Below are 18,139 nucleotides of genomic sequence, written 5' to 3' on the forward strand. Positions count from 1 at the left end.
TACACATATATATAGAATTACTATTTCTTTAAAAGGGCCTGGCTAAAAAAACCTTCTCAAACCTTTAAGCCACCCAGCCAGGCAACAAGAACTTTCCTGCATGCTGGTCAGTTCTCAGCTGGGCGTGCTGGCAGAGGAGCCTGTGCTGGTCAGCAAGGCTTGGGGACGTGGACTCTGGCCACTCTGCCTGCAAAGGCTCTTTCTCTAAACAGCTTCCTCCCCGTACAAAGGGGCTGGGCATACCCTCCTTGAAACCCTGCTTCCCAAGGGGCTTGCCTCAATGGAGGGGTGGCCGGGAGAGTCCTGGGAGCTGTGAGGCCCAGAGTGTGGGGCCCAGGAGAGTGGAGGCTCAGAACTGCCCCCAGACTCCACCAATCCGTGAAGAGGGCACTGCGTGAAATGAGCTGGGGATGCCCTAAGGGACCTGAGTCCCACATCCTGCTGCAGGCGTGACCCTGTAAGTCCCACGTGCAGCAGGCTAGCCAGCTGCGGGGAGCCTCACGAGTAAATGAGATGTCAGAGGACAGAGACCCATCCCTGCGTCGAGCTGAGGTGGCTCCGTCCACAGCTGCAAGAGAGGATGGTGCTGACCTGTCAGCCACGTGGTCCTGGTACTGGCCCCGGTCTCGATGGTCAAAGTCATGGAAGCGGTGATCAGGGCGAGGGAAGTCGGGACGGTACCTGTCCTCCATGGCCACACGCTTGCCTTCTGGCCAATAAGCATCATCTCGCCTGTTTTTTATTTTTAAAAGGACATGAGTTTCAATTATGACAAAGAATGAAGAAAAAATGGAAGGAGGTAGAGGTGGGGAGGGGAGCTCTCTCCAGACCCAGCAGCGTTTAAAATGTCCTGCAGGGCTAATCTCTAAACATTCAACCATTATTGCTTTGATTTGATAAATTAAAATCCCCCAAACTGCCAAGAGGCATGCCCGCATTCTCATCTGACAGCCCTGAAAGGAGGGCTGCTGGGAGCTAATTGTATCACAAGGCTGTTAACACCTTGATCCCTGCGTGAGCCCAGATGCAAGTGAAAGGAAATATTTGATTCCCTTGCATCGCCATTCCGAGCTGCCACATTTCCCCCTTCCTGTCTTCTACGGGAACCTGAACCTCCCTCTGAGTTTTTTGCAAGAGCAAAGGGAATCAGACGGGGTGATTAGTGAACTACATACAGCTCGGGATGGCACCCAATTATCTTCTTCCTGATCCTCCCCAGAACACTGGGCTCACGGGGGGTGGGGGGGGGCGGGGGGGGGGGGGGGGGTGAGGGTGGGGTGGTGGTGGTGGTGGTGGTGGTGGTGACGGGTGACCGTCCATTAACCAGCTCAGAGGGGCTGAAGACCAATAAACCTACTTCGTGAACGGGAAGGCAATTTCCTGTTCTACAGCGCCATTCCGCGCTCTCCCTCTACCGGCCGACTGGCGGCCCTGGCGCCCACGGGCCCCACCGAAGGCTCGCCCGCCCCACGCCTGGCACCTGGCAGGTGGTTACGCCCCGCAGGGAACTGCGCTGTGAAGACAGGCGTGGCCTCAACGAGCGCCGCAAACCTCACCAAGGGGCAACTATCGAGATTCTCCACGGGACAAGTCAGGGAAACCGCTGCCCAGCCCCCGGACCACGGACCCCAGGCCCCAGGAGCTGGAGCTTGTGGCGGCTGAGAGTCCTGCGTAGGCGTCCGGGGGCGCCAGGCTCCGCAGGGAAAGCAGGGAGGCTCACCGCCCGTCGTCGTAGGGCCTCCGCAGCACGGGCCGCCGCTCCTGCTCGTAGCGCAGCTGCTCCTGCTGGCGCCGCAGCTCCTCGCGCTCGCGGTGGATGCGCTCCTGCTCCTTGCGCCGCTCCCGCTCCACGCGCATGCGCTCGCGCTCCAGCCGCTCGCGCTCCATGCGCTCCCGCTCCAGCCGCTGCCGCTGGCACTCGAGCTGCAGGCGCTCCCGCTGCAGCCGCGCCTTCTCCTTGCGCTCGTGGAAAGCCTCCAGGCGCTGCTCCCGCTCGCGCTGCTCCCGCTCTCTGCTGGGACATGGAGGGCTGCGCTGACTTCCCTGCCGGGTGACCGGAGACCCGGCGACAGGCGCGACCCCCACTGCCTGGAGCTGTGCGCCTGGGCCGCAAACCCCCGCCTCCACGCTCCCTCCTTTGTGGCTAGAGCCAAGCCAGGAGTGAACCTGTCACTCCTGCCCAGGGAGGCGGGGGGGGGGGGGGGGCACAGGCCAGGAGGGCTTGGCTCACAGGCACAAAGTGAAGTCACAGGTTACAGGGGAGAGAAGAGAACCGGGGGTAGCCGCGGCCATGAAGGCTGCGGGGCACAGGGGGACCCCGGAGCAAGGCCCGTATAACCCGGAGCAAGGCCTTCTTTCTTCCCACCTTCCCCGCCAGAAGGCGGCACTTTCTAGGGACCCTGCCTCTTCCAGCGGACCCGGGAAGCTGCAGGCGCACTGCGGTGGTCAGAGGTATGGGGCCTGGCTGGGTCATCAGCCACCACGCACCGGGGCTCCGGGGCACGGGAGACGCCCCCTCTGCACCTGCGGTGGGAGCTGCTGCCGCACCGCCCACCCGGCCCGGGGACTGGGAAGCTCCAAGGCCAGCGTGGGCCACTGGGAAACAAAGAGAGCCAACAGCGTCTTTACTTCCTAAGGCCGCGTAAACAGAGATGCAAGCGGCCCCCTACGTCCGAAAGCAGACGGAGTGTAACCGGAGAAGTTTCTATACATCCCGCTTCCACTCAAGCAAGATCGCCCACACCGTGACACAAAGCTTTCGTTTCGCTAAGTGAGGTATGAAGAAAAATGACAAGGGGGCCTTAGACGGAAAAAGGCAGAAGGCAGAACTGGGAAGAGGCCAACTTCCAGAAACTGTCTTCCTAAACAGGAGGTAAACGTGGCAAAGAATGTCGTGTGTGACCGAGGCCGCCACAAACGGCACTTGAGCAAAGATGCCGCTCCGGTGCGTACCGTCTCTAATAAACGTGCCACGCCCCCTGGCTGCATTCCTGCTCTTATGCATGTGGGGCTGCAGCAGGACGACTATGAGACCTTGAAGCCGGGGGCCCTTCCATCCAGGCCACACACGGGTGAGCCCGCTCCCCGGGCCAGGGCACTCGCCACATAGCAGAGAGCGAGCACCTGCGCGGCTCAGTCGGGTAAGCGTCAGGTCTCGAATGAAACCAGCTCTGACAAACGTCATGTCGAGGCTGACCACGACTGCTCTTGACCCTCGCCTTTCACCTCGGCTAACAGCAGGCAGCCAGCAAGCCTGGGCCAGACAGGACACTGGCTTGGGGAGAAGGGCAGAGCGCCCCCGGACGAGACCACCCACCTGCCGGCCTGCCGGGCCCCACTCACCGCCGCCTCTCCGTCTCTCGGATCTCGCGTTCCCGCTGCCTCTGGCGCTCGCGCTCCCTCTGCTCTTTGATTTTATCAAATGATAAGATGTCTCTCTTCTCTTTGCTTTCCGATTTGCGGTCCTGACTCTTGGAGCTCTGTTTACCGAAATTGGTTCATTCTCGTCAGAAAAATGCAGCCGGTGCACAGTGGAAGTTAGATACGCGTTTCTCTGGGGTAGGTTAAAATTCCTCTGTCCCCATGGCTTCCAGGAAGGCCCAGGAGGCAGTTCAGCTCACCCACAGCCCAGAGGCACTGCTCGCTTGGGAGAACTGCCTTCTCACACCGCAATCATGGGGGTCACCGGAGAGCAAGGAGGGGGGACACCTCACCAAAAACTGCAGGCAGCTCTCCCTGCCCAGCAGAGCTAAGGACTCCGCACCGTCTAGAACAAGGCCCCACGGAGCCGCGGGCACATGTATCCTGGCCGCCCCGCTGGACGGTGGGCCTCACCGCTCGCGTCTCACCTGCCGCCTCAGGCCTTCAAACCCCACAGGCCGAAGTAGCTAGCAGAGGAAGTAGCTAGCTCTGCCGTGCAGAGGAGCTCCTCCTGCTGGGCGATGACCACTCCCGGGCAACCGCCGTGCTGTTCCCTCCCCGGGTGAGGCAGGCAACGCTGCCCACCGACTCTCATCTCTGAGGCTCTCAGGGGCTAGGATGCCCAAGCTGGCCACGATCACCCTCTCGGAAAGCTTTCACAGCATGGGACACCTGTGTGTCCTGCAGCCCCCCTGCCCCCGGTCTCTAGGGAAGGGGCTTGGTAAACATTTTTAAAAACGTCCTCAGGTTATTTTCTTAATTACCTTGAGGACCAACCCAAGAAAAAGACAAGCCGTAGTTAGAAACAGAGGATTTTGCTGAAAAAAAAAGAGGAGCACAGAGGGGACGATCTCATCACAAAGAAAGACCAGAACCCAAACACCAAGATGACACTCCGCCTGACAGAGGGCCAAGTTTGGAGTCTAATCACACAACCAAAGGCCGGGGGGCGCCCAGGCGAGGCACGCTGGAGTCTCCCAGTCGGGCCCTGGGCTCCCAGTGGGCCTCCCGCGTCCCCGCAGCCCGGCGCGCTCTACACACCGAGGGACCGTAGCATCCTGTTTCCTTTCTGAAGGGCGCTCGGAGAACACCCGTCCCAAGGAACATCTGTGCTCCTCAGCACCTAGAGACCCAGAGCCCGGCATGGCCCATGTCCACAAATGCTGCCCCACAGCAGTCCTCGACAGGAGCTATGACACCAGTGAGTGTCCCTAAACGAGGGACCAGGAAAGAGGATCACAGTGCAGCCGGAAAAGCGTGCACGTGACACACACACACACACACACCCCGGACAGCTTCCAAGGGCACCACCCTGAGGTTGTGTGCTACAGTCTCACCAGGACAACATTCTAGAGATGGGGGCAGAGAACAGCTTAGCTTCCCGGGGCTGGGGCTGGGGCTGGGCCGGTGGGGCAGGTCACGAGCGGGGAGAGCTCTATGGTGACTGGATGGCCCTGGATCTTGAGGGCAGTGGTGCTCACGTGAGACTCCACCAGGACCTGAAAGTCCTGGCACTCCACTCACGCACACCCCGCAGACCAATGTCACCGTCCCTGGCTTTGAAACTGGGCTATAGTTATGTGAGCGGAAATCCCTGGGGGAAGCAGGGTGATGGGTACATGTATCTCCATACTATTTTGGCAACTTTCTGTGACTCCGTAATTATTTGGAAATAGAGTGTGCATGCTGCGTCACGCGTGTGATGCCCTTGGAAAGGAAGTGTGAGGAGTCCACGTGAGAGGAAAAGAGGCTTCTGTTCTCACGTTGTCCTCCTATGTGATCTCAAGATTCTAATTTCGCAGACTTTATTCCTATTTATTTTTTCTAACTTCAGAGCTTTTCAGCTGCTAAGTTTATAGGGTTTTGGGGGGGCTTTCTTTAGATTTCTCTATTTTGTAGTTCTAAATTTTTACAGTTTTCACGTAGCCCATAAGAAACATGACTTTAGAAATGACTGTATTCAAGAAAGCAAACGTTCACTGCAGAAGTCACAATGAAGCGTTCTTAGATGAACACCGTTCGCTCTGTGTTTGTTCTAAGAGGACAACTCTCCTCAGGAATGTTTTAGCCAGAACCTTCAGGTGGTAAGCAGAGGGTTTCATTTTCCAGGGTGGGGGAAAAAAAACAAAAGGAGAAGCCACCGGTCTGTCCAGCTGTGTGCCGCTTACGACACGGAGGCCCGTTCTCTGACAACGTGGAAGTCGGTTTTGCAGTGGACTCCCCTTTTCTTCCCCATGAACGTCCCAGAAGAAGGGGACTGGCCAGCACAGGTCAGCCACACAGCAGAGCCCACCTTCCGACTTGAACAGCCTGGGTCCTGCCCGTCCCACCCCATGGTGGGCTGTGAACCGGTTTCCTTCTAGAAGATGGTATAATCCCACAGAGAACCAGCAAAGGGTCAATACATCACGGAAAGGAAAAACACTAAGCACAGTTTTGAAACACGCCGTAGAACCCAACCCTGGGTGCGCACATCCAGCCTCAACAGGGAGGAACGTGCCTCTGAGCACTTCAAAGAACACTTCGATGCGGTTTTCCTAACTTGAATCCATGCGGTCCTTCAACCACCCACAAACGCGCAGGGACCTGACGCAGGAAACACACAATACTTACTCTCTCTTTTGACCTGCTTGTGGTTTTGACGCTAATGACCGGCTCTCCTTTCGATTTGTCCATCACGACCGTCCGCTCCATTCCTCTGCTTCCTTCAGGGAGAAAACAGCGCTCTGTGCACCTGCCCACAGCCCCGCTTCCCGACGGCGGGCCGTGGCCAGGCTGCCAGGGGATTCTCGCAGCTTCCTCGAGTGACTCAAGCGAACCCCGGAGCCTCCGCATCTCCCCTCCCCGCTCGTCCTGACCTGCAGCGAGCACCGTGGACAGGAGGCCGCTGGTGTGCCCTGACCGGGCCTCGCTCACCTGGACGGAGCGGCTCTGGTTTCCCCGCAACATACACCGTGAACCGAAGTCAAGGCGCGTTCGGCAGCACACGCACCCGACCCACCCGATGGCTTCACCCGCACGCTCAATCCTAGCGGCTCCAGGATAACCACTTTCCATTTTGTCATCCTCCTCCACATTCTGGAAAGCTCTGCAGAGCTCAGGCCCTTGTGCTCGGAGTCAGATGGCTGGGCTTCCCTTCATTCGTGTACAGCAATAAAGGCTTCCAAATGGATTCTGCCCCTCGACGACACAATAACCAGACTCTAACCACGGCGACTATTATTGATTTGGGGAGATTTGCAATACTTGAGGAACATTTTAAAAACACGTTCCTCATGAGACTGCTAGTAAATTACCCCAAATGCTTAAGATCCAATTTGTAACGCGCTGTACCCAATTCCAACGCTCCAGATGGCTGAGTTTTGTTTGTTTTATGGGGGGGGGGGCGGGGAGAACTGGGTTTTGTTTTTTCCACAAAACATTCTGTGGCGCCTCAAGGCAGTCTGCAGGCGTGGAACAAGCTGCAGAGCCGCATCAAATCTGTGACAACAATGGGGCCACCTCTTCCTCCCACAGCTGCCAAAGGTACTCAGGAAGATCAAGCCTGGTCCCCAAGTCGCCAGTGACCATAAATCACGGAGCGCAACCCCTCCAGGTGTGCGATGTCAGCAGCAACTCCTACAAGCCGGGCCACCCCCAGGTCCTGCTGCTTTTCAAGGCTGCCCGTCCCCGGAAGCCGCAGTCGGCCGGGCCGCGCACAGGCCCTCGCTGGCTCCCTCGGCCCACGCCCGCCTCCCGCCAGCGCCTCCCGCCAGGCTCTACCCTCCCCCGGAGACGTCGGCAGGCTCCGCTCACCTGATTTGGTGACGCGGGAGCGATTGGTAGGCCCTGGTTTCGGCTCATCCTCATCTTTTTCTTCCTTCTTAATGTCTTCAGGCTTTTTTTCCTCCTTTTTCTCCATCTTCTCTTCCTTCTTAATCACGGTTCTGTTTAAAAACATGGTCATCATGCTTGTGTTCCTGGGACTCTGGCCGCAGGTCATCAGGACTCCCACACAAAACCAACCCGCCGGGCGGCAAGCGGACAGGGACAGTTACCGGGGAACCGCGGAAATGATCTAATGCCCTCCTGGGACCTGGCCCTCATGCCCCCCGGAGTTCTCGGCTACGCGCGGAAATAGGCAGCACGGAGGCTCGTGGACAGTTTTCCACACTGCTCGACGCACTGGTCTGTATAGGACAGACACGCGGGCACATGTGAGAGACACTCCCAAGTAGAGAAGAATGCCTGTGAAAAACTGATTTATCGCGTTTCACTCTGGATGGAGTTTTTAAGTTTGTGTAAACATTTTTTCCAAATACGGCACAGAACAGAACGGAAGCAGAGCACGTGGATGTGAGGTGCCTGCGCCACGGAGCAGCGGGCCCCCTGCCCTCCACTCGGCACCAGGTCACCGCTGCACATTTTGGGGGAGCTACAATGGCACGCCACGCGCCAGCTCCTACAGAACCTGTCAGTAAGGTTTCCACTGAAGCCGGCTTTATTCTACACAGTGAACTGAATCATTACTGCCACACACACTTGTCTCCCATGTTCCCTAACGCTGTTTGTCTCGGGTAATTAAATTCCACACTTATTAAATGCCCACCATGTGCCAGGGTCCAGGACGGGAAAAACGGGCCCCTCAGGGTCCCCTAACCAGCGCTCCCCGCCCTCTGTTCCCTACAACTCAGGCTGTCCAAGGAAACCCCTCCTAGCTCACTCTTCTCTCGGCTTCCACAGTACAAAGCCATCATCTTTTTTTTTGAGGGAGAGAAAGGGAGAGGGAGAGAGAGTGAGTGTGTGTGTGTGTGTTGGGGGTTTGGTGAATGGGAAGGGGCAGAGGAAGAAGGAAAGGGAGATCCTAAGCGCACTCCATGCCCATTGCGTGGCCCAACCTAGAGCTCAATCTTACAGACCCGGAGCTCACCACCTTCACAAAAATAGAGACGCCTACCGAACAAGCCACTCAGGCACCTCGGAGCCATCCTCTTTTAAATAATACCCACTTTGGGACCCCTGGGTCACTCAGTAGGTTAAGCATCTGCTTTCACTCAGATCGTGATCTCAGCGGCCTGGCATCAAGTCCCGTGTTGTCCTCTACACTCAGCTTGGAATCTGCCTCTCTCTCGGCCCCTCTCTGCCAACTTGTGCTCATGCCCTCTCCCTCTCAAATGAGTAAGTAAAAATTTTTTAAAAAGATTAAAATAATATTCACTTTAAGAAAACTTTATCCTTTTTTATTTTTATTTATTTATTTTTAAAGATTTTATTTATTTATCAGAGAGAGGGAGAGAGTGAGCACAGGCAGACAGAGTGGCAGGCAGAGGCAGAGGGAGAAGCAGGCTCCCGGCCAAGCAAGGAGCCCGATGTGGGACTCGATCCCAGGACGCTGGGATCATGACCTGAGCCGAAGGCAGCTGCTTAACCAACTGAGCCACCCAGGCGTCCCAACTTTATCCTTTTTTAAAGATTTTATTTTTATTTTTAAGTCATCTCTACACCCGATCTGGGGCCCGAACCTACAACCCTGAGCTCAAGAGTCAGAATGTGCCACTAATGGAGCAAGCCAGGAGCCCCAAGGGAAACTTTATTAAGTAGAAGTTTTTTAAAAACTTCCTGCTTCCTCCCCTCTGCCTACTTGTGATCTCTGTCAAATAAATAAATAAAATATTAAAAAAAAAAAAAAAAGACACAACCCAAGAACCCCAAATACCACAGCAAGAAAAGAGAGAGAGATAACGAACAAGGGAGGAGCAGAGGGAAAGAAGCCCAAGCAGATTCTGCTGAGCACAGAGCTCGATGGGACTGAATTTCACGATCCTAAGATCATGGCCTGAGCCGAAACCATGAGTTGGACGCTCAACCAACCGAGCCACCCAGGTGCCCCTAAAATTTTTTTTACACTGTAAACACACACCATAATAAGTGACAGCGTAACCAGGATCAAGAACTTGTTTCTAGCATATTGGTTCTGCTTAAAAAGACACAACCCAGGGGCGCCTGGGTGGCTCAGTGGGTTAAGCTTCTGCCTTCGGCTCAGGTCATGATCTCAGGGATCTTGGATCGAACCCCGCATCGGGCTCTGCTCAGCAGGGAGCCTGCTTCCTCCCCTCTGCCTGCCTCTCTGCCTACTTGTGATCTCTGTCAAATAAATAATAAAATATTAAAAAAAAAAAAAAAAAAAAAAGACACAACCCAAGAACCCCAAATACCACAGGTACGTCAAACAATTGCCCTGGGACGACCACCATGGGGCCTTTGCGGTCAATCACTGGGTTCCAGGCCTGGGCCGAGGCTCAGCGAGGCTGGTTCGGCACTCGGCTTGCTGCACTACAGCACCTCTCCCCTAGGCTTTGTCACAGGTAATACCCGTGCATCTGCTTCCCCTCAATGGCTACAGGAGTCCATGTCCCTTCTAATGGGACAGAGATGGCTTTTGGGGACCACACTTGCAAGTAAAGCCATAACAAGTCACATCTGATGTGCATCTGCCGCTATTCGAGGGGGGGATGCCCTCTCTCTCCAAGGAGACCCCCTGCCCGTCTGTAGTCACATGACACATCCCAGACACAAAGGAACTTCTCTGGACACCACGTTAAACAGTAATTTCTAAAATACAAACACAAGCACGAGAAAAGGCTGGAGGAATATACACGGAAGAGGACCACCCTTGGGTAGTGGGATTACACTTGACATTTGCCTGGACTTTCCAAATAGCAACCACATGGAAATCACTCATCCAACCCGGGGAGGACCAGCCACTTCGTTGGAAAAGTCCTTCAATTTCACTACTGCTACGGACTACTGCACCTACAAAAAATTTTTTTTTTGAAGATTTTATGTATTTATTTGTCAGAGACTGCATCCACACACAAGTAGGGGGAGCAGCAGATAGAGGCAGAAGCAGGCTCCCTGCCAAGCAAGAGGCCTGCTGCAAGGCTCAATCCCAGGACCCTGGGATCATGACCCCCACCTCAAGGAGGACGCCTAACCGACTGAGTCACCCAGGTGTCCCTGAATCTTGAAATTCTTAAAGCGAAAGAAACCCTTTTTTAGGTTTACTAGAAGTATTGTTCAAATGTATTTTGAATTACTCAACTTCCTAATCAGACCACTTGAAGCCAGTTGATCCCAAGTTCATCAGCTGGTTCTGTGCCCCCGCACTGGGGGCAGCCAGCCCAGACTGAATCCTGGCCTTGCCCCTCGCTAGCTGGGCTCGGTGCCCTTCAGCCGGGCACTTCCCTTTCCAGAGCCTGTTCCCCCTGTGACCTAGGACCCTTCCAGGGATGGAGTGGACCACGTGATGCAGGTGAGCTTTTACCCCGTCCTTTCTCTCCCGAAAATACGTCTCACCATGTGGTCAGAAAACCAACAAAGAAAATGCATTCCAAAACACAAGAACTCTGAACAACTCTGCGCAGCTACCAGTAGTCTGCAAGCACAGCGGAGTTTTCAGCGTGGCAGACAGAACACGTCTCTGAGACAGGTCTCGTTTGTAAATATACAAAGGCTTAATCCGACATCATTGCTCACCGGCCTGAGGACTCCTCTTTGGCATGAAGACCAGCAACTAAACCTTTCAAAACGGGAGCTGTACACTTAGGAGTGTCAGTGAAGTCCACACGTGCACTCACCTATACACTTTCTTAACACAAGAAACAACAGCCAGTGGAGTCAGTGAGACGGACCGATTCTCAGCACAGGGCTCGGTCTTTAGAGAGAGTGGCCCGGGAGGACGAGTAAGTGGTCCTGACAGTGTAAACTTGCTGTACTCAGCCCTGAGAATTACACCGTCAGTAGCATCATCAAAATCTACCTCCCCGAGAAGACACATCGACGACTTTGAGAAAATTATTATCAAGCAGTGCCTGCTCTGGAAAGACCAGTCCCGATTTCCATCCTTTATAAACGCCATCTCAGACCCACCGATCCAGAAGTTCCAGGCCAAAGTGCCCCCCGGGGAACACAGAAAACTCATAGGTACCCCGGGAGGCTTCGGTTTTGATGGAAACACAGCAAAACTTGGCAATGCCAGACACCGCACAAACTACTAGTAGCTCGAGGTCCTTCTTTTCGCCACCAGATCAGGTTAGTTCCTGGGATAAAAAGCGAGGACTGCAGAACCCCAGTCTGGATCAGGAAACAACTGCACGGTGGCAGGGGTCTTGCAAGGACCCCGAACACTAGTGAAGTAAAATTACTATTCTTTCCTTTCGGGTGTGTTATTTTCTTTCAAAAGCCCATGGAGTCGTTTGGACGTAAACACTTACTAAGGCTCCTCATAAAGACAGTTTGGAGAGGTACAGGGGACCGCGCAGGGACCCTTACTGAAACCCGGACGTGGAAGTGGTGGCAAGATGCGCAGATGTGATACATACATGAGAAGCCAGTGAGGTTGCCTGTGGCGAGGAGGCCACGTGCCTCTGCAGTGACCCTGGGGCTGCCACCTGCCCTCTTCCGGACCAGCCCCTCCCCACGACCCGACAGAAAGAGAAAGGTTTTAAATAATCACTTTACTTTTCCATTTTGATCTCCACAGGATGATGTCTGTCAGCACTAGATAATTTTTCCTTCTTTACTTCACACTCTTTCCTGTCAGACAGCTTTTTCCCAGCCGGTTCGTTTTTGGCCTAAAATACAACATGGGTTAGAAATGGCCCACGGTCCGGGTCCCCTTGCTCGTGAGCTCAGTGGCTTACAGCAGGTGAGTCGCCTCACCTTCTCTACGGAGATCATCCTTCCGTGCAGCTCCGTTCTGTGGAGATGGCTGATGCACTTGGTGGCTTCGTCAGATGTCGACATGGTGACAAAGCCATAGCACCGAGCTCCAGGACTGCGGGCGTTTGTCACCACTTTGGCCCCGACAACCTTTGTGAGAGAAGACACGTATTCCTCCATATAAATCACCACATGATTTGTCAAAAATAACTAGCAGTTAACTAATCACCAGAATTCTTTTCAATAGTTTTTACTTCACAAATGGTTGATTCGCTGTAATTAGTTATTGAAGTGGTTCTACCTTATCCTATCAAAATACATGTGCTTTTGAAACAAGATCAGCCTTCAGAGTGGCAAAAGACGAACTGGGAAAGCTAAAGACATTTAAAACTTCACCAACCACAACTCATTAATTAATCCAAAGTCCGGGGCGCCTGAATGGCTCAGTGGGTTAAAGCCTCTGCCTTCGGCTTGGATCATGATCCCAGGTCCTGGGATCGAGCCCCGCATCGGGCTCTCTGCTCGGCGGGGAGCCTGCTCCCCCCCACCGCCTGCTTCTCTGCTTACGTGTGATCTCGGTCTGTCAAATAAATAAATAAAATCTTAAAAAAAATTAATCAAAAGTTCTTCCCACTTGGATCATTTTCTCCAGCTGGACTTCGACTCCCAGACAGGTTGGCGCACCAAGCATTTACCCACCCCTGCTGCCTGAAAAAAACCTTGCGAACTGGAGAAATGGAGGCCACCAGGGTTTTCAAACACCACATACCAGGCCGCACAGGATGGTGATCCAGGGGTGGGAACACACACACGAGCCAAGCTGCATGGTTGCCCCCACTTACTTCCTAGAGGTTCCCAGTTGTGTGGGGGCGGGGGGAGGACAGGAGGTGAACAGGGGAGGTGGTATCCGGGAGCTGAGCATAGTAGCATCTGAAGAAATCGAGGCAGCAGGACACAGTACTGGAGAGGAAGTGCTGCATAAAGGCCGCTCCGGAGAGCTCCATGTGGCCCCTAAGCAGCACGCACGTGAGAGGCCAGGGAGAACGCCACCTGTGCGAGCAAACAGCCCCACAGGCTCAGGGACTCATAGAGTTCACTTCTTCCGGAGTGAACCAGAATGGAAAGGAAAAGCTTGCAATTCATGGGGCTTTAGGCTGAGATCTCAGGAGGATCCTGCCCCAGAAGTGGACAGAACTAGCCCTGAACTAAGGCTGCTCTGATCTAACGATGCCTAACAGCCAGCCTGGGGAGGAACAAGTAATTGAACTGTGTCCCAGCAAAAGCTTAAGAACACTGACAGGGACACGCGAGTAACTAGAACACAACATGCACATCACAACGTCTGGTGTCCGATCAAAAACCACTAGGCAGCCAAGAAATAAGAAAATGACTCTAATGGGGAGCCTGGGTGGCTCAGTGGGTTAAGCTGCTGCCTTTGGCTCAGGTCATGATTTCAGAGTCCTGGGATCGAGTCCCGCATCAGGCTCTCTGCTCAGCAGAGAGCCTGCTTCCCCCCCCCTCTCTCTCTGGCTGCCTCTCCGTCTACTTGTGATTTCTCTCTGTCAAATTAATAAATAAAATCTTTAAAAAAGAAAATGACTCTAACAAAGAGAACCAACCAATAAACAGAGATCCAGAGTGCGCTCCAACAACAGAATTAGTAAACGGTGATATTAAAGTTATTTTAGCTGCATCTTAAGTGTTCAAGAAGTTGGAGAAACCACTGAGCATGTTAAGTAAACACAGAGAAGATATTTAAAAACACCCAACCCAAGATTCTGGAGATGAACGTACACGCGATGGGATGGACAGTGGACACTGCAGAAAAAAGAATGAGGAACTGAAGACGTAGCAACAGAAGCTACTTGAAAAGAACTGGAAGAAAAAAGACGGAAAACAAACCAAAACCACCAGAGCATCAGTGGGCTGTCGGACCACCTGTGGTGCTGCCAAAAGCCAAGCAGCACAGGAAAACCTTCCCAGATGAAACCACAGCATATGGGCGGCGCAATCTGCTCCAGAGCGGTGACAAAGAGAACCTGCCAGGTAAGCCAGACGAGAAAGACACCTATGCCCTAGGGAGCAAAGGTGAGACCCAGAGCCAGTTAGACAACAGGAACCAGGAGGAGGGAGGACAAAAAACCACCAACCAACCCTGAATTCCGCAGGAGCAAGAACAGCTTTCAAAGTGGAAGCAAAAGAATGACATTTTCAGACCTACAAAGGCAGCAGGAATTCCTCCCGGGCCACCCTGTATTTTAAGAAAGGTTTAAAGAGGGAGAAAAAAAATACCTAAAGGGAACTTGGGTATCAACAAGAGGGAAAAAAAGAGCACCCCAAAAGGTAAACACGGAGGTAACTAAAAGCCGGTGATTTGTCTTATTTACGTAACTCCTTAAAAGATAATTGTTTAAAGCAAACAAGACAAAAAGACCCCCCTCAAAAACCAAAGACACAAATACACCAAAACCCGACCATCCACCCCACCTGTCAATGAGCCCAAACCATGCTATGTTGTCTATTAACCCGAATTTACGCAGCGCTGAAACCACCACAAAGGCTGGGAGGGCGGTGCACTGTCCCCAGGTTCGTGGGTCCCCCCCACCCCCAAGGACTGGAACATCACTGAAGGAGAGACTGCACAGAGTCTAGTAACAGAATTCCTAAATGCAGCCACCAAAGAAAAATGCTGTCGTTCATCCAACTGCTCAAGGAAGAAACCAAAGACAAAAAATACCCTGAGATAGATGAAAAAGAAACATGTAACACAGCAAAACCTACGGGGTATGGCAAAAGCAGTTAAGAGCTAAGTCCCCATCAAGAAACACAAAAAAACCCAAATAAGCTAGCTAACTTCACACCTCAAGAAACCAGGACGCAGCAACACTACTTACACATACTAGTTCAGCCAAAAAACGACAAAGCATAAAAAATACTCCGTGCAAGCAGCAGCAGGTACAAAGGAGCAAGAGAGCCAAGAAACAGAACAGGGAGGAGACAAGGAGCCAGACGGCAGCTGGAAGCCCCACTACACGGACACTCGAGTTAAATGTCAGCGTTCCTGCAGAGCGTGCGAGAGAACTGAAGGTAGGGCCAGCACCTATGCCGGGTACGGAGCTGTGCATCAGGACACACGAGCCCTAGTAGGTCTGGCTCTGACCACCTGCGAAGAAGCAGGTCAACGTGAGAAAGGCCCCTCCTCTCTCTGGACCTCAGGGTCCCCAACCGCGAGATGACCGGGGGTGGGATGGGGTGCTTGTCCCTGCTACGGTCCTGGCAGACCCCAGTGTCCATGTTCCCACTTGCAGATATGGCGGAGCCGGCTTTCCCTGAAGAAAGGAAGAAAGCCCCCCTCTGTCCAGAGCACCCCATACATGGCCAAAGGGGACAGATACTGCCTAGAGAGATATCAATGTCACTCCTCTTAGGAAGCTTCCCTTTCTTCCCTCTCTCTTCAAGATCAGGCAGCTGAGCCAATGACGGGGTCACTTGACCTTCCCATCGAACTATTTATCCTTGCAAGGACATCACCTCCCATGGCCCTGAGCGCAGAATCCAAGACCACCTCACCTGTCCCTGGGCCCCCTTGCCTCGCGCTCCGCCATCACAGCAGCCTTTGAGCAGTTCAATCAAATTACAGACTCGTCCCATCACAGGGCCCAAGTCCCGCAGCGTTAGTCCAGTGCCGAGCTCCGTGCGCAAGGGCGACTCTCTCATCACTCAAGCCTCGGCTCACGGCGCTCCTCCACCCGAAGGAGCGGTGAACGCAAGACCCCCGGCTAAACTCGGCCTCCCTCCCACACCCTGACGGCAGGCTGTGACTTTCCTACATGAACCCCCGAAACTCGCTGTGTTTACCTAGGTCATCTCTCCAGCAGCCCGTAAGCACGAGGACAGCGCCCTCACAGCTGCTGTTGGCCCTCATGACTGCTGCCCCGACCAAGAAGGCAGGCAAACTGAGGACGGGTGGCGGCTTCTCAGTCGTGAGCCTTTCCGAAAGACATCCGCCGTCAAGAAAAATTCACCTCGCAAACGCTTCTTCTGGGTCCTGTCCACTTAAATCACGAACGCACTCACCAGCTCCTACTCGGGGACACAGATCTGGGCTGAGAACCCCCCAGGGCAGCCAGGACACCCTGCCAAGCTCCGCCTGGGCTCCCTATAGCTCCTCCTGGCCAAGGGGCACCACCGCCCACCAGCCCGCACCAGACAAGCACGGAGCTCCCGGCTGAAAGGGCGACTGTTTCACTAACTCCAGGCAGTGCAAATTGGCGTTCAAAGTCCTCGAGTCCCTGAGAGGCTTCTGAGTGGTATTAATTTTCTTTCCGCCCCTGAGGACCATGTATTCCTTGATTTATTTTTAAACCGCTGTCATGTTCCTGTTCTCGAACTATAGGCCTGAAAATACTGATATATTAAAAACCAACTCTTTAAGTTTTGTATGGGCCAAAAAAAGAGCAGTTTCTTTACGAGCAATGAGAATGAACCACAAGAACGTTCAGACTGTAACGATTTACACACATTTTCTGCGACACAATCAACTACCTGCTATTACCCGCTCTCAGCAAGGAAACGAGGCTCACTACCCCAAACCAGGTGGGCCTCTTCTCCCTTGGGGTTTCGTTTTCTATGCTTTAAAAAATACACACACTGATGGGGCGCCGGGGTGGCTCAGTGGGTTAAAGCCTCTGCCTTCGGCTCAGGTCATGATCTCAAGGTCCTGGGATCGAGCCCCACATTGGGCTTTCTGCTCAGTGAAAAGCCTGCTTCCCCTACCCCCCCGCCTGCCTCTCTGCCTACTTGTGATCTCTGTCAAATAAATAAAATTAAAACAACAACAACAACAACAACACAGCAACACACACTGAAAAGACCAACAAAACCAACGACAGAAGAAAGAACGCTCCGAAGTCCTGCGTTCATCCCTGGGCGCCACGAGGAGGCCGGGCTGCGGGGCGCCAGGGGCACGTACCTTCCCGTACTTGTTGAAGAGGCTCTTCAGATCCGTCGCTCGAGTCGTGGAGGACAGTCCGCTGACCCACAGGTTCCGGCCAGAGCTGCTGCTGGTGCGACCTGCTGCAGGAGGGAAGGAATCAGGCTTGGCCTCCAGGCCGAGCGGGAAGCATGAACTGCCTCAGCACGCAGCCCACTCCTGAACCCCAACTACCCCCCCACCTCAGCTCCCCTGGTCTGAGCATTTACAGGACGGAAGACAAAATCTACGGGTTGCAGAGACCGGCCCCTTACTTGAGGAATCCTCAGGTTCTCGTCCATTACAAACAGAAATGAATTTTGGTGACCAATACTCAACTGGGGTGGCAGTTTCTGCGACTCTGTTCTGTTATTCTAACGGACAGAACGGATCTGTACCAGGACGTGACGCACTGGGATTTTCACTATCCCATAAAGGACGACCACAACAGAGATGTAAACCACAGAAGCTCACCAACATTTCAATCTAGTCTCTCAAGATACTGGTAGATGGGTTACTTCCAGTAATCCTCAATGAAACCAACCATCGGATCCCCAGTGTGGGTTCCTGCAGGCCCCTCCCTCCCCAAATAAGGGATCCGTAGTCGGCTCCCTGACACGTAAGTTGAATCATACCTTTTTCATCTTTAATGATTGGCTTTATATCTTTTTCTTCCTTAAAAGAGCTAGAGACAAAAATGAATGTTACTCACATGGGAACAAAAGGAGAGAGAACTAAATTAAAAGAATGATATGTGCTAAAAACTGAATACCTACCAGAAAATTAGTCTGAAATAAAATCTTAAGACACCTTTGCAAGCTTCTCTAGGAAATCTGACCCCCAAAATACGATGTCAGATTCTTAAAAGTCAATTGCATTTAGCTGAAGATAGCAGTTAACAATTTAAGAACACAACCATAGTAGGTTGGGAAAAAGGGAATAGATTCACCCATTAAAAAATACACAACGAGAAATAAAACATGGTTCAGAAGTAAGCTAAGACTGCATCAGTCTGGCTGGCCAATTGCAGAAAAAACAGCTTATGTG

General features: G+C 53.3%; 1 protein-coding gene across 4 annotated transcripts in view; it reads right to left on the minus strand.

Annotated features, from left to right (window-relative positions):
• Positions 1 to 18,139, minus strand: part of SAFB2 (scaffold attachment factor B2) — a 32,534-nt gene that overhangs the window by 4,274 nt on the left and 10,121 nt on the right. For 2 of the 4 annotated variants that reach the window (XM_059388744.1, XM_059388746.1), the window contains exons 8-16: positions 17,728 to 17,777; positions 17,093 to 17,193; positions 12,121 to 12,270; positions 11,920 to 12,032; positions 7,216 to 7,346; positions 6,034 to 6,125; positions 3,343 to 3,479; positions 1,721 to 2,011; positions 592 to 732 (exon numbers count right to left, since the gene is read on the minus strand). In XM_059388744.1, coding sequence (XP_059244727.1) covers positions 592 to 732; positions 1,721 to 2,011; positions 3,343 to 3,479; positions 6,034 to 6,125; positions 7,216 to 7,346; positions 11,920 to 12,032; positions 12,121 to 12,270; positions 17,093 to 17,193; positions 17,728 to 17,777 — 1,206 coding nt within the window. Of the gene's footprint in view, positions 1 to 591; positions 733 to 1,720; positions 2,012 to 3,342; positions 3,480 to 6,033; positions 6,126 to 7,215; positions 7,347 to 11,919; positions 12,033 to 12,120; positions 12,271 to 17,092; positions 17,197 to 17,727; positions 17,778 to 18,139 lie in introns of all 4 variants that reach the window. The other 2 variants (XM_059388743.1, XM_059388745.1) reach the window with 1 other exon arrangement.

This window comes from Mustela nigripes, chromosome 2 (assembly GCF_022355385.1).
Source record: "Mustela nigripes isolate SB6536 chromosome 2, MUSNIG.SB6536, whole genome shotgun sequence".
NCBI classification, from domain to species: Eukaryota; Metazoa; Chordata; class Mammalia; order Carnivora; family Mustelidae; genus Mustela; species Mustela nigripes.